Source organism: Acanthopagrus latus, chromosome 15 (genome assembly GCF_904848185.1).
Source record: "Acanthopagrus latus isolate v.2019 chromosome 15, fAcaLat1.1, whole genome shotgun sequence".
In the NCBI taxonomy this organism is placed as follows: Eukaryota; Metazoa; Chordata; class Actinopteri; order Spariformes; family Sparidae; genus Acanthopagrus; species Acanthopagrus latus.
In genome coordinates this window covers 24,068,772-24,091,264 of record NC_051053.1, presented here as the reverse complement: position 1 = coordinate 24,091,264, position 22,493 = coordinate 24,068,772, and the positions used below count along the sequence as shown (strand labels likewise).

Genomic DNA, 22,493 nt, shown 5'->3' with positions numbered 1-22,493 from the left:
AAGAAGTTATTGATCTAATTTATTTTAAAGCCACAGAAGACAGTAATGATTCCAACCCTGGTTGAAATGAGCTGGGTTGTCAGGAAGCTTGTTCCACAGGTGGGAGGCATAGAGATTAAAAAGCTTTAAAATAGATATAATAATAATAATAATAATAATAATAATAATAATAATAATAATAATAATAATAATAATAATAATAATAGAAAGTAATGCAATGAACTGCGCTTACTGTGTAAGCAAAGCTGTGTTCCTCGCAGGCTGTTTCAGCATCTGGGGGCTTGAATAGAAACGGCTCAGTCACAACACCATATCAGAGGACCTTAGGTTGGGATCGGTTTAAGTGCCAGACCATGAAGAGCTTTAGCATTTTAAAATGATGTCTGCTATAGAAAAAAAGTGAGAGCTCAGAGAGTAACAGCACAGTCGAGTTCACCTGGATGACGTGTAGCAGGTTTGAGTCTCACCTGTTCATTACAGCTGCTGCTTTTCTTTTACTGATCGAACCACTGATTATGATTTCCTCATTCACCATATTTTCATCTGTGAGGGGGTAAAATGAACCAAGCAGACGTAGACATATAATTTTATTCTTATAAGATTGATGCAGCCCATTTGACTTCCCTACATGTTTAGCACCGATTATTGTGAGGAAAATCCCTGAAAACTTGCAGGTGTTATCTTGATTGTTTCACATGAATAAAGATTTACGAAACAAGAGACAGCAACAAGTTAGTCATTATTCGTATTTTATTGTTGTAAGTTTCTCTGGTTAGATTGTCTCTCTTGTTTAATGCATGGAAGATTTGTGGACACGCTGCTCATCTATTCATACATTTTCACTCTCCTCCACACTCTGCTTTATATCTTTTCATTTCTTTTTTCACTCTTCTGTTTTTTTCCATTACCTTTCTGTGTCATTCCATTTCGGTATTTCTCTTATTCTCCCTCATTCTGTCTCATCTCTCCATCCATTTTCCTCTGTTTAATGCTATATCGCCCTACTCTTCCTTTTCTTTCATAACCATTTTCTCTCTCTCCCTCTCTCTCTCTCCCTCTCTCCCTCTCTCTCTCTCTGGTTGACAGAAGGCGTTCAAAGACACCAGTCAGTATGTGGTTGGGGAGCTGTCTGCACTGGAGAGCGAGCAGAGGCACATAGACGCCCGAGCAGCTCGCGTGGAGAAGAGGCTGCGCTATCTCATGGACACAGGTACCCCAAGCCCAATTACACTGGAAAAACTGTTTTGGCAAATTGAGCGTACGCACGCACATACACACGCATGTGCACTCAGGGAGTTGTGTGTGTGTGTGTTTATGTGTGTGAGAGAGAATCTTTGAAGCCCCCCCCCCCCACTCCCTCTCCCCTCCCTCTCGGTTGAATGTTGCACGACGGAGCGCTGGGTGGATATGAAAGGAGGGGATGGAGGAGGAGGAGGGTGGAGAAGGGAGGGAAAGGGTGGGTGTGGAGGGAGAGAGAGGAGGGGGGAGTGTGTCTCGGGGATGGGAGAAGAAGGGAGACCTCTCTGGGCTGGGGTGATAAGGGAGCCCTTCATGGGGGAAACGATAACTGGGTGCGATAGCGGAGCCCCAGCCGAAGTCTCCGCTGCAGCCGTTTGCCAGCCGCGGCCCCAGCCAGCCAGCCAGCCTCCACACTATTGAACAGTGCGCTCAGCCATGCACGGCTACACACATACACCCTCCTTCCCCTAGTACATATCTGGCCTTCATTGATATGCTGTATAAGGAAAGACGGGGGTGAGTTAAAGGGAGGAGAGAGGGAAAGGCAAAGAAATGTTAAAAAAAAAAAAAAAAAATCACGAGACAACACAACATGAGCACTGACACAGTTCACAAATCCACGACAGACACACACAAATGCTTACACACCCGCGCATACAAAGTGCAATCTGGTTTGGCGTATGGAGCCAGATTCGGAAGGTTTTTATTTAAGATTTGGCCGGGGGTAAAGCCTTGTTAAGACATGAGACAGTGTGCCGAGCCAAAAGAGGGGCCTTGGCTCCGTTAAGTCCCTAACTGAAATTGGAGAATAGCATCCCATTTGTGATACTAAACCATCCCATTCCTCACCAAAGAATGCTGCTGGAAAAAAAGACAACATGAATCCAGGAAGTGTAAAATTTTTATGTTTGCAGACGTTCTGAGCGTGTAGTTACAGTGGTAATTTAGTAGCAGCTCTCATGCTTTTTCTTCCTGATCTATCAGTACCCACCTCGGTGGATTTAGCCCCCAAAATCCTAAAAAAGCAACACAGGAAGGATAGACGAGGAGGTTTTTAGAAAAGGAAACTGGGGCGGTGGGATTTGCGCTCACCTTCCCCATCCCATTTGGGTCTTGATATCGAGACTATCTCCCCTCCGTTTGTTGTGTTCGCTCTCCTCCTTTTCGCCTCCCTCCTGCCTCTGTGCCCTCTTCCCCTGTCGGAGCGCATGCCATTGTGTCAATCTGAAGGGCTGTTTTTTCCTTCTTCTTCTTCACCCACTGATAAACCAGCCGCTAGCCAGCAAGACGCCAGGTTATTTACTTCCAAACACCTTCAGCCATAAAGATTTCTCTTTATATAGTTATATAAATAAATATATATATATATATATACTTGGGTCCCCTCCTGAAAAATATGATTCACTAGAGAAGGAAGAGGGTGACAACAGGGAAGGCGAGGACAAAATAATAAAAGGACATCACGGAGAGAAATTCACCTTGGTTGCTTTTCACCCCCTCATAATATCAGCGGGGAATGAAATCGAGAAAATGTGGTTTCAACACATCAACACACTGACGACTGGGTGATGTCGTACAATACATTTCAGAGATACGTTGTGTATTATATCCTTTAAAAAAACTGTAGTTTTCCAGTGCTGTATTTGGTCGGTGGTGTTTTATAGTTTTCTTCAACAGCAATAAACGGCAACTGTTTCTAACTGTGAGACATCAGTCAATATTTAGAGCTCAATACAGAATTAAAACATGTTACCTCAAATTAGTACCAATTCCACACTGGCATTGCTTTTTGAGAAACTGAAAAAAGTTGCCACATGATTTTTAGCCCTTTTTTCACTTCCTGAAAGTGTATTTCAGTTTCCATATCTCATTTTGCAGCACTTATCCCAGAGACTCATCCAATAGGTTATGGATTGTGCCTGTAGGCCGAGGTCTGGAGGCATCAGAGCGAGATGCGCCGGTGACAGGTGGTAACTAGAGTAACCTTTTATCACCTCAGCAACTGAGGTCACCTTTCTATAGGCTGTCATAGATGATAGATATTTCTCTCTGGACCCGGAATGTCTGATTGAAGTTCTGGCTGATTGGCTGTAAGCAAAACATCCCGTATTGATCCATCGCATCTGACTGGAGCCTGTACTTGGAGACATAGTGAGAAATAACCACCATCTAACAGTAAATGTTGATATTTTTTACTCTGCCAGCCAGTCCAGAGGTCCTCTAATGTCCCCAATATCTCATTCGATGTCTGTTTGAAGTTTGGGACGGATCAGCTCTTTCGTCAGTTGGCAATAAAAGTCGTGCACTGTAAGTGTACGCAACATTTATGCATGTTGGACAACATTTCTTATCTCTGACTTCATGTGACCTGATACCTGGTTGTTAAATCCACCACCAACCATTATCTACTTCCTCCACTCTACCTGTGTATCTGCCCAAAGTAAATTTTCCTGCTTGTCAGTTCTAACACATCTAGCATGTGAACTACATCACCTGTCACACGAGACAGGTGTGTTTTTGCGCAGCTTCTATGTTTTGACATGACCATAATCGATGTCTCTGTTTGCAGAAAATCACATTTTGTCCAAGTAAAGTTGACTGAGCATGCAGGCTTTCTGCTTCACACATTAGCACACAGTTCATCCATTAACACCTGGAAGCAGCCCACTTCTTTCTTCTTCCTTCTTTCTTTGATCCTGTGTTTATGAAATACCAAACATCCACAGATGGTTTTGAGAGCCTTTCTTAGAAAGGCTTGAACAGAAATAAAATTCAGCATCACGCTCCGCTATTTTAATTGAGCTGGACTTCAAATGTGATCTCAAAGGAAGATTAGATAATGAGGAACTCAGTGGATGTATTTAAGAGAGGAATTCATCTTATGCGTGTGATGAGAGATCACCTCTTTAAACAAAGTTTCCACTGAAAGGTTAACAGTACATTAGAGTTTGGTGCATTCTGAACAGTTTTGGATTTTATCCACCTGTTTAAGAACGTGTATGTTTGTAGATCATATCTAGGACTGTGTGTAGTTTGTTCATAGACACAGAGCTGACTTTCTAAGCAGGGTGGATGTCATAGCAGTGCATACGATCATATGATTCAGACCTCTTGAGGTAAGTTTGGGTGAGCTCAGTGTGCAGCGGTGCTTTGGTAGCGCACAGCGCTGCGGGACTGATGGGCAGATGTGAACAGACAGACCGACTGACCCATGACAGATTGTTCATCTCTCTGCTCTAGCAGCAGAAAGCCTGGGAAGATCCACTGAGCTCTGCTGGTCCTCAGTATTCCCTTCTTTCATATCACATGCTTTGTCATTCCCTCAGCTGTGTTCTCCACTCCCGTCTCTGTGCAAAGAGTTTGTCTTTCTGCTTATGTATGCATGTGTAATGTTTGCCACAAGGAATGAATGTCTATTTTTTTTATTTTTCCTGTTAATTTATTTTTGTTCCCATATCAGTGTTCTTTTTTCTTTTTTCTGTCTTTGTGTCTTCCTCTTACGCTTTTCTTTCTCAACCCTCTCTGCCTCTCTGCATCACTTTTTATTTGCTCAGTTCTTTTTTATCCCTGTGAATCTTTATTTCTGTCTCCTTTCTCTCACCCCTGCTCTCCCTCCTTTTCCACACATCCCCTCCTCTCCTCCCCCTTCTTCTCTCCCCCTGGTTTGGGCACAATGCAGCTTTCTGCGGCATTTTCTATTACGCGGCGGCCCTCCCCAGATGAATCCCAAGTAATTGGGGTGGTTAATTTATTTACTCAGAGGCAGTTCACAGCACATTAAATAATAGAGATAATTGAACAAGAATTGTCAAGTGTCTTCTGATATCAGACACATTACAGGAGGGAGTGTGCATAAAACTCCATTTCTATGCCCCCATTGTTTATGGTAATTAAGTACACAGATTTATTCCTTGGTTGCCTTCCAAGCTTATGGCAAGCGCCATTGTTGTCTTCTATTAATATGTAATCAGTAAATAGTTTAATTTTCTAATCTGCGGTTGGAGAATTCACTTTCTAACAACTCTTAATTACTGCTGGGCTCTAATGAGTCTCGCCATGCCGATGCAGTCAGCCAATCAGAGGCCAGGCTCGGGTCGGGGGGGAATTTGAATTCCTGCGGCGCCCCCCCTCGACTAATGAACTTGTTATTCTTGCACCACTGGGAGCACTGTCCTTCACACATGCAACATTAGGAGGACGTTCACCTCCTGCAACACACCCAACATTTATAGTCTAGAGTTTATTGATTAAATGAGAATATTAGTGCATTAGTGGAATCATTACACATACGTCATTCATTTTGCCTGGCGGTCTAGATAGATATAGTATAAAACTTTTTAAGTATGACACAGCCACCACAAAGAAACAGCTCGAATAACTTTTGATGGCGTCACTACCATGCTAATTTCCATCTGTATATTTATACCTATTCATGTAATTCTTCTGACCTTGGCATTGTTAGTTTTCTAAAGGTATTGTTGCTCAGAAAAAAAAACATATCAGACACTCCTTATTGAAAATTCAGCTTGAGGTACGAAGAGGCATTCAAAAGCGCCATGTAGCCGTCGTAGAAAATCCCCTGGCCCCATCTCAGCCGCCCCCTACCTGGCCCCTGCACCTATTTACACACACCTCCCATTTCAAATAGCTATATAACCCGCAACAATGGACGCAATTATCCAAATAATGGCACTTAGCCGCACCGCAAAGCTGCCTCTCACCTACTGCGCATTTGATAAGAGATAAACAAGCAGAGAGAGGAGAGAATGAGTTTTAGCTCTCCCAGATTAACATATGTTTAAAAATTGCACTCGAAGCTGATAAGATTGACACAGGGTTTTTATGGCGCGCGCTCCTTTAATCTGCCTTTGTGTCTGCGAGTCGACGAGAGGAGAATGGCACAAGGAGGGATCCAGCAAGAGCTTAATGTACTTTACACATGCAGCCTATCCCCCTCCGTATCTGAGAAAGGGACAGACCGGACTGTCAATGCCTTCACGTTGGAAGGGGATGCGGGTCTTGACTTGGCGTGGAGGATTGCAGAATGTGAACGGCTTAAACGTCAACCTGTGGCTCTAAACGCCGAAGCCCTGCAGGGACATTTTCATACATCTAATTGTCATTTTTTTGTTTTATTTGTCATTATCAGGGATTAGGTGATAATACTCTCATATCTTAAAATTGGAATCTGCAGATGATTTAATTTATTTTCCATCATTTAAAGCAATTTTCCAAGCTGCTAATGCATTCTCTAATGGCGATGGGGTGCAGGCATCATTGTCAGAGTGTTAACGTTTATATTTCCTTCGCAACGAATGAGCCGGCCTCTCACTCTTTTTCCCATGCCTGTCGTCCTAATCCAGCATTGTGGCAGCATCAGCTTATAGTTTGACTAAAGATTTAAGCTGGGCTACGTGAGTGGCATTGGGACTCTCACACACACACTCACATATACGCAAGCACATCAAGCCCTGCTTGTCTTGTTGCAGCAACACAAACAGCGTGTGCAGCTTTAAGTATATTATCAGGGCCAGTTCTTTCACAAACGTATTGCTGAAGAAGCTTAACATTAATTATTGTAACTTTGGGCAGATTACATCCGTGCCCGCCTTGTAAGCGCAGGCAGACTCATCTTGACCTCCTATACGAGAGCTTAAAGACACAAGAATGGCATTTTACCAACTTTAATGGGATAACCAGTCTAATCTTTCAGCACTGACAGAAGAAAAAGTGTTTAGACTATAATACCCTCCGCAGTTCACAGACTCAAAGATGGAGGCAGAGAGGTTTTGGTGTTGGCTTTAATCAGTGTTGGCTTTGTTTTTTTTCAGGTGCTACATTTTTATATTTGTTAGTGTAAGAAAAAAAAATGTTTCGTCAGTGCACTTCTAAAAAAGAATCAAGTAACATTAAGCTTCCAACAAGGCTCAACCTCCTGAATCTCCCAATAAAGACAGACTTGAAAATAAACCCGGGCTATGCTGAAGGCTTGTCTATTGTGTGAATTGTGATTGAAATTGTTGAGCAGAGAGATTGCGACTATTGTTTATCCATAATCACAGACCCCAGCTCGTAAGCTAAGCTCATGGCAACTGAGATAGATGCAGCCAAGAGAAGATGTGCTCCCTTTTTTTTTTTTTTTTTTTCTTTTTTTGAAGCCTTTGGTCATTTTCTTGTTGTTGTTGTCAGGGTTATGAAAAGAGCACTCACTTTCAATCGAATGGTTTTGTATCAGGCCACGGTGGAATGTGTTTGTGGTCATCTTGAATTCACTTCAGGAGCAAATGCTCCGTTCTTCCCTATGGGGAAGAAAAGAAATCTTGGGATCACTCCTTTAAAACCCATTGCCTTTTTCGTGCCTTTGAGGGGACAAAACAAAGGATTTGAGCTTTTTGTTTTGTGTGAAAATGTGTGTGTGTGTGTGTGTGTGACTCCAAGGTTCAACTGGGTCAGAACACAGATTAACACCCCCCCACCACCACACACACATATACACTCCCATTCCCGCTCATGCCCTTAATCTCCTCGGCCATTTGAATGTTTGAGCAGCAAAACAATTTAATTAGTCAACTTGCAAGGACTCTGCACAAGCGACCAATTGCTGAGCTCCTGCCTCCCATGCGCTTTCTGTTTTCCTTCCACCCCCCCAGTCCAGCACAGTGACACCACCCTCACTCCCAGATGTGCACCGCTTCTTTTTTTTTTTCACTCCCCCACTTCTTTTCCCCAGCGCGGTGTCAGCCTTTCATACATTCTTTAACAGTGGGGATGAAAGGGGGATTTTTAGGAAGATTAGGGAACGGGATCCTCTAGGCATTGTCTGAGAATCTTCAGATAAAACGAGCTGGGTGGAAGGAGTCAACGGGAGGGAGGGAGGGAGGGAGGGAGTTTGTTGGGACGGAGGCGAAGGGGGTGTAGCTGCTCGCCACGTCCCAGAAGACATACAAGTTAAATTTATAAACTAGAGCAGGAATTACTGTCGCCACTACTAATTCCCCCCCCCATCATTCTGCCTTTCTTCCTGATGATTTTGTCATTTTCCACGCTTCCTTTAAATCAGTTGAAATTGTCCCGCCTGGGCCAAGCACTCCTCCTTTCCTCAGCCTGCCAGTGATAGGGCCGATTAACATTTTCAGCAGAGGGGTGAGTAAGTGGGGATGGTGGTGGTGTTGGAGGGGGGTTTGTTGGAGAGAATTGGGAGGTGGACAATGGCCGCTTATGATAATCTGCTCTTTATTGGAGCATCCCGCCAGTGCTTTCATCAGCCGCCTCTCTGCCTGAGACCCCATGCAGCAGCCGGTCCAACAAACCGTGCTGCAAGCTGCCAAACACATCGTCACAGACATACAAACACACAAGCACTGAATACACAAGTTACACTTTAACAAACACACACAGAAGACTGCACACTCAGCTACACACTCTTAAGCAGCACAGCGATGCACGCAAATAAATCGGAGCTGCAGTGTTTTATTTTTGTTGCATTGTCGCGTCTTTCATATAACTTTATCTTAAGGGTTAATTTATCGTTTTGAAGTGACGCTGACACATTTTAATCCACCTGTTTTTTTTTCCCCTATGTTGCTCCAATCTCTTAGGAAATCAACAGTTAAAATTAAGAAGAAAAATAAACAGTTGTGGCTCAGATTCATCAGGGATAATTATTTCTGATGTTTTTTTTGTTTTGTTTTTTTTGTTTTTTTTTTCATCTGGTTGATTATTATTTAGTTAACAAATCGTAGCCCAATGGCATAATTGAATTTCAACCTTGCAGTCAATTAATCAAGGCTTTCTTATGGTAACGGATGTGGTGGCACTCGACAAAGCAGGTTAATGACAGAGGTTTGGCCAGTAATTACACCATTCACTTGCTAACGCAGCTGCTCGCCATGCTACCGTTGTCATCACCCCCCCTCCCATACACACTCCTCCCCATTTCCCATTGTAATGAGCACTCCAGGCTACAAATACCAACAGCTGTCTTTCCCAATACATTTCCATTTAAATATCTATTTAAACACAGCAATTTTGCATTTGTGTATTGAATCAAAGCTCGAGCCATGGCCAGTGGCAGCAACAGCCTGGTGTTGGTGTCAGCTGTAATGTAATGCTGCAGGGGGATTTATTCAATACATTTACAAACACATTAGCAGGAATTTAAATTAGGGGGTGTATTAAACAAACCGAATAGTCTTCCGTAGCTCAAAAGTTTTAAACAGTGCAGTTTTTTTTTTTTTTACCAAAATATTTTATTTTTTGAGCTGTTGCTCTTTGAGAGGAAGAAGAGACAGACAGGGAGTGAAAAGACGATGAAGGAGAGGACGCGATGATTGTGTAACAGAGGGAGACGAGGGCAGAAACTCGTGAATCGCAGCACACGAGATGTATGAAGGATGACTAATGTTGTTAGCGGAGCCGTTACTGGTCCTCAGATTAATTCATCAAGCAAATTCATCGTTCACCTCCCCACTGCCTCTTGTCACAAGGCGTGTAATATGACACCCCTCAAATTTGTTCTAACATCTACCCCAGGGGGGGTCGAGCTCTCCCCTCCTCACACACACACACACACACACACACACACACACACACACACACACCCTCCTCCTTCTCTTTGCTAATGGAGCAGGCGGAGCCACTTATGCTAAAAAGATTGCAGCTGTCTGTCAGCAGGTTGAGGGGGGGGTCCTCCACTGGGGGTTATCACTGCTCTTTCACACATACTCACACTTTCTCATTCAGAAATTTCTCTACCCGCTCGTCTCTCTTTCTCTCCCCTTTACTAATAAATATAACTGCTTTTTTCAAGTGTTTTGACCTGAATGAGGTCCAGTGTTTGAAGCTAAATGGGAATGATTTTCGTTTTTGTTGTAGTTTTACCACCAAATTTGTTTCTTTACCAATCAGACAGGTTTATTGCAGAGTAGGCTCTCGCCATTGCTTTGATATTTCAGTGCATAACAGTTGCAGTCAACATAGTGAGAAAAAGAATAAAAACATGTTTTGGGAAAGTCAAGACTCAGACATTTAAAATGGACATTGTAAAATAAATCAAATATGTAATATGTGCGATGTAAAAATGCACGTTGATACTAGAAGAGTTTCTACAAAACCCTTTTGTCATCCAACAAATCAAGCCAGAATTCAAAAACGTTAAATGACACCTAAACCCAAGAAGTACAAGAACTAAACCTACATGAAATAATCGAAAATTGGCACATTTTTTGATTCACATTTTGAAATGATTTTGAAAGAATAAGTTGGCAAGACTAGGAATTTGTGTCGTTTATAGTTTTTATATGTAGCCCAACTCTACCAGTGTGTATTCCCCTGACGGATGTTGAATCTGACTCCTGGCCCGCATCAGAAACCCTGATACTGCTGTTTGTGTTAAGCTGTCCTAATTAACACCATCAACAGGTACTGAGGTTTACACTAGCACTAAATCAACTCATGTTTCTCCGCCCCTCTAAGCTCCCCAAATGGTTCACACCTCAGTGTGTGTGTAAACACATACTCAGGGAGCTAAACCACCTGGCTTAACCTTAGCTTAGCCCCACAGAGCCCCGGCTTATCTGCAAATTTCAACAGTGATTCCATAACACTGCTCTGAGCTCTGCAGCTGCATGTGGCAGAGAGGAAGGCCTCCGTGTTTAGTTTGGTTTTATGGGCGTGAGCTGGTAGTAAAAACAATCTGGAAGACGGGATAAACATTTAACCTCTATAGCTCATCAAGTGATATATCATGATAAATAGCCACCTGCAGGATATTACAGTTTAACAGTAAAATGTATTTTCTTAAATGACATCAGTGCACAGAAAAAGTTCCACATTGCTTAACAATAACGTCAAACTGTGTGTACGCTGCTGGAAACTTGCAACGAGAGGGAGTCATGACCATATGAACATTTCTTATCATTATTATCCTGGCCACAATAATTCTGATTCACAGTATTATCCCAACAATCATCACAATATGCTTTTAACTCAGCTAAACACAAGAATTTTATTTTATTTAATTTTATATTTTTATATTTCTACCTGCTTAAACTCCAGGAAGGCCAGGAAGACCCTCTGTCCATTATAGAGGGTCAATATCCTATGTTATAAAAGCATTAGCAGCACACAGAAAATTGACCAGGAATCAATAAGGGAATCTGTAAAGAATCGGACCGATAAGCAGAATCAATTAGGGGATTAGTATCAATAATATCGTATGAATATCCATCCCTGCACGAGGGCTGATTTTAGCAGGTTTAACATCAGGTTTGGCGTTGTTGGTTTGTCGTTATTCTTTGTTTAATTTATTAATCTATTGATAACCATGATTAGTTCAAGTAGTTTTGTGTTTTTCATTTGACAAATGTTTCATGAAAATGAAATTCATGAGTAAAATGATCATGTTGAGGCCTTTAACTTGACGGTTTAGTGTTTTCGCAGCCATCAAAACAAACAAGGTTACAAGTTTCAGCTCAGACTTTAAGCTAGATGGCATTGTAGACCCCCTCTTCATGTGTCCCCTGCTCGCTGTACTGATCATGTGAGAAAAGAGAAAAGAAAAAAAAAAAACACTCCCCTCAGCCCGGCCACACTCAAGCAGAGCAGTCAGAGGAGAAAACGAACCCAGGGCCTAACAAATACATGAAGGTTTGGTTTAACTAAATCCCACAGATAATGGCTACTGTGTCAAAGACTAAAGATAGCGGGAGGGGTGGTGGTGGTGGCGGCGGTGGATGGAGGAGGGGGGGATTACTCCGGCGTTTTGCATCAGTTGCTTTCTGCTGGGTGGCCCTGCTTGTCAAAAAAAAAAGAAGGGAGAGACGGAGGGAAAGGGAGAAGGAGAGAAAAGCATTTAACGCAGCACATTGAGAAGAAGAGGGCTCTTAATGCCATCAAAGCAAGGGGAGAAATCAGCTATTAATTTATTCCCTCACACACACACACACGAGTACACCAACGTGAACACACACACACACACACACACACACACACACACACACCATGTACACCTCTTCTGTTGTTTCCTCCAATTGTTGATACTTTCAGTAACATCTGGTCCACACCAGTCTTGGAAGCTCACCAGGACCAAGGTTGACAAAATGTTACCACTGATCCCCCTTCCCTCTGTGTGTGTGCGGGAGTGTGTGTGTGTGTGTGTGTGCTCGCACCTTTAAATGATTTGTGTGTGGATTGAATTATAGCCCTGACGTGAGGAGAAATTTTTCACCCTTAGATTCAGGAGGAGGGGCAGATGACTGGGCTATTCATTGGCTGATAAGAACTGATGGGGAGGTTAATAAGCTACACACCCAGGTCATCACAGGCTTTTTACTGGGCTACAGAGGAGAATGGAGGACGATGATGATGATGAGAGGATGTGTGTGTGCGTGTGTGTGTGTGTAGCCGGCTGTAAGTCGGTGGAGTTGGAAGGAGTGCATCTCTTCGGTATCTGTACTTTGACATACCTTTTTAAAGGTCCCTCAAAGTTCTCTCTATCACACTAAATTAGCTAAATTCTGACTTTTATGCAGGAAGAGTGAGTGTGCGCTTTGAAGAATGGTCGTACGGTATAACTATGTTTCTTTTATCCATACATGTCTCCACTGTTCAAAGCGCGTGACATTAATGTGAAATTGCTAATTGAAGTGTGCACCTGGAGGAGCAGCTCCCCTGTACACCAGACAGTGTCAGTGGATAACCAGCTCGATTTTTAAATGACGTCACGTTGAATTTCATCTTCTTCCCTCTGGATGGAGGTTAACAGTCCCACAGGAGGAGAACAAAGTGGTGCAAAAATAGTTTTGTTCAAGCAGCCATCTCTCACATCACTAAGTCATGAAGATGCAATGTTCATTTATTTATTTATTTTAAATTAACTTATATAAGAAATACAAAAAACAAACGAAAGATCTAAGCATTATGGGATAATGGGAGTTGTAGTCTTTATCGTTAAACTGATGAAAATCTTTCTGTTGACTTAGACAGAAATGTTTACGGACAAAGTAATGTTTTAAAGTTTTATTTTTGTTACATTTAGTTGCATTCAACAAGACTTGCTTATTCTCTCTTGGACTTTGTTGTACATTGTCAAAAACATTTAGGACAATGTAAGTACACAACTCAACAAAATATATAACAAATTATTATTAAATATTTTATTCCAATTAAACTAAAGCTAGAATAAGCTAGAGACTACAAGTTGTAAACACTTTTTCTAGTGGCTATAAAGTTATGGAAAAAGTATGTGTTTTCTCCCAGAATAACAACTTTTGAATTTATGACTGAGGTAGAATTCAGTGTGAGGAGAAAATATATATTTTTTCCTCTTTTGTATAAAGTAGTTTCAGCACATGTTGCCACCAAGTCATTCACAAACACAGCTCAGGCTACTTTCCTTCCCACAATTCCACTCTGTAACCTGAGGCTAGAGGCAAGCACCCCCACTGAGCAGAAGACAAAACACTCAAACAGAAAAACAGACTAATCTCTCTTCCTCTCACTGGTCTCTCTCTCTCTCACACACACACCGACTATTTAGGCAATTCTGCTGTTGGACACCCGGCTTAAAACAAAAAATTTCCCCATCACCCCACCCTTTTTAAATACTTCAGGTCTCTGTCAGTAACCGTTGAAGTCGTTGAAGAAATGCAAATACTGACGCGTTTACAGTGATGGCCGCTGTCAAATATATTTTAACGTCCTTTTAGTGCAGAAGCGGAGAAACGGTGAGACCTGAGTGAGTTAACAGTGCACTTTTACGCAATCATATAGCTGAGATCAAACAAACATTGATTAAAATGCGCAAGACTTTATAAGTTGAAACACCACAAAGAATATATTTATCAAGTTCTCCTAATGACTGATCCCTGACATGTTAATGGCTGTAGTGGAGCCAAGGCGCAACGCGAATCAGGTGGAGCTGGAGATGTTTTCCCAGCAAGCATCACCACTGGTGTCGAGGCTTTTGATTGAAGAATCTCTCCCACTTTGTGTTGTATCACTGGAGCTTAATAGAAGGCAGCCCCCGAAGGTCCAAGCAAAGGCTCTCATTCTGAAGACTAGAAAAAGGCACCAACGGGACCCTAGCATGGGGTCTCTCCTCTCTCCTCTCCCCCTCCATACCTACTCTTGTTCCAGGGCTAATAGGGAGGCACCTATCACCCACTCACCTTAATAATAAAAGAGAGCCCCCTGTGGAAAGGAGCTACCATGAGCTGGTGAAGATCACGCTGTTAATAGGATGATGCCTTTTTGCCTTTTGTCATGAGATTATGAACGGGGATAGCCTCTCCTCGCCTCTCCTCCCTGCTCCTCCACTCTTCTTTGCTCTTCCCGCACACAGCTACAGGCGTCCTGGAGGGCCCCGTTGAGTTGGAGTGGAGACAGGCGTAACCGAGGCTTTGTTCCTCTGCTTGTATGGTAAAAGACTCGCTAATGAAATACCTTTTAGGGGGTATCGGCAGGTGAGCTCCCCAATCAGGCATTTCAGCAAAAACACACACACACAGGCGCACATACACTCACATATTCTCAGTCTCCTCTCATCTGCCCCCCCCTTGCTATATTAATTACCTGAAGTGCTTCGGCCTCAAAAAAAGCTCTCGATTCTGCCGCTCTCCTCCCTCTCTTCATCCAACGCGACAGCCACAACGGCCTAAGCTAGCCTAAAGTGGAGGTGGGGGGGGGATGCAGCAGAAAAGGGAGGATGATAATAGTTGTAATGAACGCTGGTGACAATAATGAGAACGGTAATTGAGAAATGGTGTATGGCAGGCCCCCTGATTTTCCTTTTCCAGCCCCCAAGCTAAGTGGGGACAGGTTGAAAATCATCTTATTTAGAGCTCAGTTAAATGGTTCTGAGAGAGCGCGGATTTCTGACGCTGAAGCGCGCTGACAAGCATAGAGTAGTGATACAGCGGCCTAATGGGTTACAGAGTGTTTAAAGTCGCTGCTGCTGACATAGGTTTTTCTTTCTTTCTTATTGACGTTGAGTGGTGTGGTCTAAACAGCCTGTTCTGTACTGTTAGGATTATTGTTAAACACCTCAGTGCTTCACTGCTGTTCTTTTCTTTCTCCAGTCTGCGCGCTCTGATTGTTTCCTACTGTCTGTGTTTCTGTATGTGTGGCTGTGAGAAATCGCTCCCTGTAGGGCTGCGATGCATCAAAGACTCGCTGTTTGATCATGCAGCATGTCCGTATGTATGTATGTAGTCTGCCTCCGCGTCCATGTTATATGTATTTTTGTGTTTGTGTGTGCGTTTGTTGGACTCTTACCTTTTTTTGTGTGTGTGTGTCTTGGCCTTCTCGCCCAGGCTGTGATAGAGACAGGGCGGTCTGGGCTTTAACAGACAGAGGCTGCCTCCACCAGCCCATAGTCTGCCACTCTCTGATAATGTTTATTGATTTGTGGCAAAAACACAATTTGATGGAGTGGGGCGAGGTGGGGAGGGAGGGAGGGGAGGAGGAGATGTGGGGGTTGAGTTAAGGAAGAAGGGGGATTGTATTTGTGTGATTGTCACAGCTTGGCTGGTTCTGTTAGACAAACAGAAAAACACTCCAGAAATGAAATGTGTTTAGTTCTAATCTAAACCGACTTTATTCCTTTTTTATTTCATAGTCAATTAAAGATATAATGTGCGGCAGGGCAGTCACAATATCAGATTTTGTTTTTCGTAAATGATTATCGTGGCCAAAACAATTTATGATAACAATATTGTCACTAATGTATCTGCGCCACAGGTACACTGTCTCGCTCCCGTCAGTGTGATTTTGTGCAGCAGTGATGTAGTGTAGTTTGCTAGAAGTTATTGCATCGTATTCTTTTTTTTGTTTGTTATGATGAGTGGTAACAAGCGATCAGAAGCGTCACACCTGACACCTGAAGTCTGTCATTAATTAGTTTGTTTATTTTGAACTACGACACTTATTGGAGAGAGTCTGTACAACTGTAGAAAATGACAAAGTGAGAACAAGAAGATAAATACATACATCAGAATATTATCATGGGAATTATTTACATCAATATTTCATTTTTAGATTTATAACGGTTATAGTCAGTGTAGGTGTATCACGGCACCTCTAATACGTTCCTTTAACTCATAAGCACGCGTTTAATTTAGTTAAAGTGAGAATGTAGGGAGAGTCGAAAGAGGAGAAGAGCTTCAAGAGAGACCGCCGCCTGCATAAATGATTGCTCTTTGGCAAATACACTCCTCACCCGTCTGTACAAGCAACAGAAAGTGTGTGTGTGTGTGTGTGTGCAAAGTGAAGACCTCTAATATGAACATTTCATCTCCAGAGTGAGTCTATTATGTGAACTCTGTTTGCCCGAGCCCCCACCTCTTCTTCACCTCGAAGGTGGAGGAATGAGAGGTGTCTGGAGGTTGGTCTGCTGTTAGCGCTGAGGTCAAACGTGTTTGCCCAAGGGTGTGTGTGTGTGTGTGTGTGTGTGTGTGTGTGTGTGTGTGTGTGTGTGTGTGTGTGTGTGTATTCGAGAGTTGGTAGAGGATATCAAGGAGGCGTGTGTGTTTAAGAGAGAGGAGGATGAGAGGAGGAAACATATTAGCAGGACAAACCTATCGTCTGTGTTTAACATGGTCTCTGAACACAAATGTTCAAACAGTGACATGATAGGCGCTGCGTATGTACACTCTGCTGCTCATTAAAAAAGGCTTTGGCAGTTCTACTTACTGCCGTCCGTAGTTCATCTCCCCTTGAAACAGAGCTCAGGAATCAGGGCTTCACAATAACAGATGAAATCGTAATGACACTTTTCGTCTGCAAGGTATTAAAAGCACCAATAATGATCCTGATTATTGCTCTCCGCCTGAAATTAAACAGAGATCTGTAGTGGTAAGTGGACTGTACTCATACAGAGTTTATCTAGTCTTAGCGACTACTCAAAGCGCTTTACAATACAAGTCAGCATTCACCCATTCACATAAATTCAGGCTACCATGAAGGATACTTCAACGTGTAGACTGTACGATCATCAAGGTAATAAAGAGAAGGAGAGTTTGCTTATGTAAAGGCACAACTGTGCATTGATTGTACCGATTCATAATCAGTTTTTTAGTGGCATAAATTGACTTAATTTTAAAACGTGCATGGACCTAACTGGTTTCCAACCTCACAATTTATTAATCTTAGAACAATTCAATGAAGCAGTGACACTTCAACAGGTGTTGATTTCACGCCGTTATTGAGTCATTCATCCCATGTTGGTTTCTTGTGATTATTAAACACGGAAACCAAATTTATTGCACAAGATCAGCTGCTCTGCGTGTGTCTTTTCCAAAATCCCAGTACTGACTGAAAGATTGACCTCCAGCATTTATCCAGTTTGTAATTAGAAACAAATAATTATGCAGCCCCACTTATGATTATGGAAAAAAGTCCCAATTCATCCCCTCTGCCTCCAAAACTCCCAGTCACACCCCACTCCTGCTTCTCTTGCCTCTTTTGTACGTTGTAAAGCAAGCAGTGGTTGACAAATGACACCGGTGGAAAAGGCAGTCATTGTGCCTCAGTGTGAGAGGAGGTTTTTTTTTTTCTGCTCTTTCTCTTTTTTCTTATTTCACTTTTCTCCTTTTTTCTATCCGGAGGGGAGGACGGGAGGGAGGGAGGGAGAGGGGGAGAGAGGTGAGTGTGAATCGGTTAATGTGTTCCATTCAGCAGACATTATACACAGGTTCAATAAAGCAGGAATCTGCTCTATACGCTGGGACCATTGTGCCATTGAGAGGCGGCTAAAAAGGCCTCTAACAAGACTCCCTGGAAAAAAAAAAAATAGCCCTCAGCACCACTCCAGTAGAGAGCGGAGGAGAATAGAGGAGAGCAGGAGAAATCACATGTGCAATGTAGAGAAGATTGAGGAGGGGGTTGAGGTGGAGGAGGCTGATTCTTACACATATCACAAGTGTTGTGATGTCGCCGGGCTGTGAATTGCAACAACTGATTGGAAGAAACGGAGAGAGAAACGGAGGGAGCTGTCACATCTGATGATTAGATGTTTAATTTGACAGCCATATTCCAGCAGGAAACGCCACCACTGCAAGCGTTAGATGATGTTTTATGGGCGCTGAAACCTTTCTCTCTACAAGCTACACTCTCAGTCTCTCTGTGTCTCCTTCCTAACAAGACACTCCTCCACTCACATTAATTAAATCAAGTCTTCAGTAGGCTACTTACGCACAATTCTCCCCCCCTCCGGTCCTCGCCACAGACCTCTCTGATTAGGCCGGCCCCTGTCATGCATATTCACATCGCCGCAGTGACAGCCTTTTAACGAGCTCTTACCTAATCACAGGAAACAATGTTCATCCTGTTCTTTTTATTCCTTCTTTTCTCATTTCCTTTCATGCGTCTTTGGCTTTCATCTTCCCCGATCCCCGCTGATATCAGACGGGCTTGACGGTCGGGTGGAGAGAGAGAGAGAGCGAGCGGCGGGGAGAGGCACAAGTGCGGCTCGTCCCTAAATAAACCGCAATTCAGAAAGTGACTTGGACACAGAAGAGAAGAAGTTCAGCTTCTATCTCCTCCCTTTCCCTCCTCCTCTGCTTCTTTCTCCTCCTCCTCCTCCTCCTCCTCCTCCCCGCCTTTTTACATGTCCGATAGACAAATTGGATTAGCAGCTATTGGATTAAATGGCAAAATGGTGGGATAAGAAATGAGATGAACGTGCTGTGATCACAGCTTTTAATGTTTTTCTCTTTCTGTCTCATTCATTTTTTCCCCCTTTCTGATCCAAGCTTCCTCCTTCAAGGCACAGACAGAAGTTGTTTCTCGCCGGATTTCCTGCTTATCCGGTCACCATGTTTCGTAACGTTTTAAACAAATACATGCGATTCAGAAGTGTCTCGACGGTCAGAAGTCTGTCCCGTAACGAGAAGGTCAGAGTATTGACCCGTGTGGTTTGGCCCTGAAGCAATGACTCATTTTTCCATTCAGTTGGAAAATTAATTCACAACAGATGTTTTAATCTGTTGATCTTTCATGTCATTGATTAGGCCTCTCAAATGTGAAGATTTCTGCTTATCACTGTTTGGTATTATTTTAAATTGAACATCTTCGGGGTGCTTCAACAAGAACAAAGGACGTCAACTTGAGATATAGTGAGTTACATTTTTCACCACGTTCTGACACATCAGAGAAGAAAAGACAAGTTTATCGACTAGTGACTCGCAAAAAATAAATAAATCAGGTGACTTGATATTGTTGGAGTTTTGTTTATTTTTTTATTCTTACCACTATCGAGCACCCAGTATATTTTTGAGCAGTGCGTGCTGGTATATATTTACTCAAATCCTTGCTTGTCTTTAGCGAGAGCTAGCATAGCAGCAATACACACTTAATTACAAACCAGCACAGGCCACCAGCAGCAGCAGTCTGACCACCTCAGGGTGGGTTTCATTATTCCTATCTACACTGAATGGAACAGGGGCCAAGATAGTTATCTTAATCTTATTTGGCTATAGACGCTCACTCCGTCTCTTCACCCCATCTTCCCTTCTTTCTTTTATTTCCATCTTCTTTCTGTGTTTTCTCTCCTATGGATGTATCTAAACACACATTGACCCCTTCTCACCGTTCTCTCTTCATACCTTAAGGATGACACTCATCACACGGCAGCTCATGTCATTGTATCCGGGTTGTGTCTGTGTGAGAGAGAGCGAGAGAGTGAAACAAGAGAAGAGGGAGACGGGCAATCAGATAGAGGGGTTGTCGGGATGTGTGTATCAGTTGTATCTTGGCTGTGTGTGTGTGTGAGTTGATTGTATCTTGTGTGTTTCTCACCATCGCAGCCACACTGATAGCTGAGTTAACACCACACATGATATTAATGACGATAAAGTGTACTGTATGTGGGAAACCCCGTGTATCTCCATCAGACATGTTTCACTAATCCTTTGATGTCCTGATCAAACATTGCACCGATGCCAAACTTACGGCTTCGGTCTCAGCAGATTCTGGCCCGTGTTTTTTTTTTTTTCTCGCTCTGCCCCGCTCTGTGTTGAGCACTGAGAAATGGTCTGTAAGGCAAGCAGCAAGACCCAGAATGCAACCTGCCAAACCGCCAGATGCTTTGATCCAAGATGGCCCCCTGAGAGCCAGCATGGATCCACAGCTTCTCTGAGCCAAGGCTGGATTCACAGACACAGTGTCAGCGGCGCTTGCCAGGGATATTTACACCATTTGTCTTCATGCAACACAACATTCACCAGTTTTTTCTCTGTTGTTGTCACTCTTAACATATGCCATTTGGTGGGCGCGCTCATTACAGTGCAGCCAGTGGAGACGTCGTCCCAGTGGGAATCAAACCCCCAACCCGGCATCACAGTGTTAGATTAAGGCATCGAGCAACTGACTACAAGCTCCTCAGTAAACTGCTAGATTAATAAAACTGAAACAGCCTTTGCTTTGAACCGAAACAGTCAAGCTAAGGAGCTGATAAATCATGTAAACATTAGGGTAAAAACAACAAGTTCACAAATTGATTTAGGCAAAGCAAGTTTATTTAGACTGAAAACAGTTGTGATAATCAATTCTCTTATTGCAACTTCTTTTTTTTTCTGGTTGGAATTTGAAAATATTTGGGTTTACGACAAAATGAGCAACTAAATAATGCTCTCTGGCCTTCCTGATGTTCTAATATTTTACAGAAAAGTGAGGTGCAATGAACATTTTGATACTACAGTTGTTGTTTTTTTTTGTTTGTTTTTTTCAACAAAAATGTTAAACATCTCCTGGTTCCAGCTTCTTGAATGTACAGATTTGCTGCTTTTTGTTGTTATTTTTGACAGTAACTGAAGAGTCTTTGGACTTTTGATTTGACAAAAGAAGCAATTTGAAGCCATAATTTTGAGCTTTGAGAAATTGGGAAGAACATTTTTACACATAGTTTGACATTTTATAGACTAAACGATTAACTGACTTCTCCTCAAAATAATTAATCGATAACTAAAATAATCATGAGGGCAGTTTTTTCTCACCGTGTGTTTGATCACTGGGGAATGTTCGGTTTCGGTAAATTAAGAGTATGTTCTAAACCTGCTCTAATTCAACAGTGTCATTTCTTTTCTTATGAGTTAAATAAGCTATATAAATAAAATTGATTTGACTTAATCATTATTTGTGACCCTAGCTAAAAGAGAAATCAACGATAAACCTCAGACTCAGTAAATGTGACTTGAATCATTCAGAAAACGCTGCAGACGCTCCGCCGTCTCCCCATCAGTCAGGTAGTATCCGGAGGTGAGAGTTCAACCCTGGAGAGGTTGAGTGAAGGGAGGAGGATGCTGAGCAGCTGTCGAGCATCCTGCGCCACTCGTCCTCCCTCCATCCCCTTCTCTCCTTCTCTGCTTTGAATTCTCTCACCTGCTCGCCCTCATTCCCTCCCTCCTCCAGTCATCCCATTTCCCTTCCACGTTCACCATTTTCTCATCATCTTTCCTCCTTTTCTCCTCCCCTACCTTTCCTCTGACCTCCCTGCCTTTCTCTCTTTCCTCTCCTCCTCTCCTTCCTCTCCCTCCCTTCGCCTCCCCTCCCTCCTTTCATAAAATGCGGCTGGTGGTTGGCTGGTAGCTGCTGGCTGGCTAGCGGTGGGGGATATAGCTTTATAATCCCTCCTCGTCTTCCAGCCCGCCTCGCCACAATGTCACAGGAGCTTAATATTTGCCATTATTATTTGCTTGTTTTATTTGACTTCGAGGCAGCACAATGACCTGTCAGCGCCGGCTTTATCCCCCCTCCGAGTGTCGTCCGTTTCAAAGTTGACTACAGTAATCCACGAGCCCCCGATTCCGCTAAATCCTGAAGCTTTCTTTCATTCGCTCTCTCTTTTTTTCTCTGTCGCTCCCCCCTCCCTGCTCCACCCTCCTAAATGAAATTACATACATCTGCTGGCTCAGAGTATCACAAATGTCCACACACTCACCGGTGTCCGCGCACACATCCACACGCCTGCTGCCTTTTGTCGTCGATGACACTGCGGCCCAATGCTCCCTCTCCTCTGCAACGAGCCGTGGTGTGTGTGTGTGTGTGTGTGTGTGTGTGTGTGTGCGCATTTCTCTTGGTTTTGTGATCATATTCAGATGCCCATAAAGCATCAGACCTGTTGTTTTCAGTTGATAATGCATTGAAGGTCTGCAGACAATCTTGCATCTTGCAAGTCAGACAGCAAAGGCACAAGTATAGTGAGCTTGAAAGCATTACATCATTCATGTTTAAGGACTCCAAAAGCCACATTTTCCAGT

At 43.0% G+C, this 22,493-nt stretch overlaps 1 protein-coding gene across 5 annotated transcripts in view; it reads left to right on the top strand.

Moving 5' to 3' along the window:
• ehbp1 (EH domain binding protein 1) overlaps positions 1 to 22,493 on the top strand; it is a 144,768-nt gene that overhangs the window by 109,170 nt on the left and 13,105 nt on the right. For 4 of the 5 annotated variants that reach the window (XM_037123875.1, XM_037123877.1, XM_037123876.1 and 1 more), the window contains one exon: positions 1,087 to 1,210. In XM_037123875.1, the coding sequence (XP_036979770.1) occupies positions 1,087 to 1,210 (124 nt within the window). The remainder of the gene's footprint in view (positions 1 to 1,086; positions 1,211 to 22,493) is intronic. The other variant, XM_037123874.1, reaches the window with a different exon arrangement.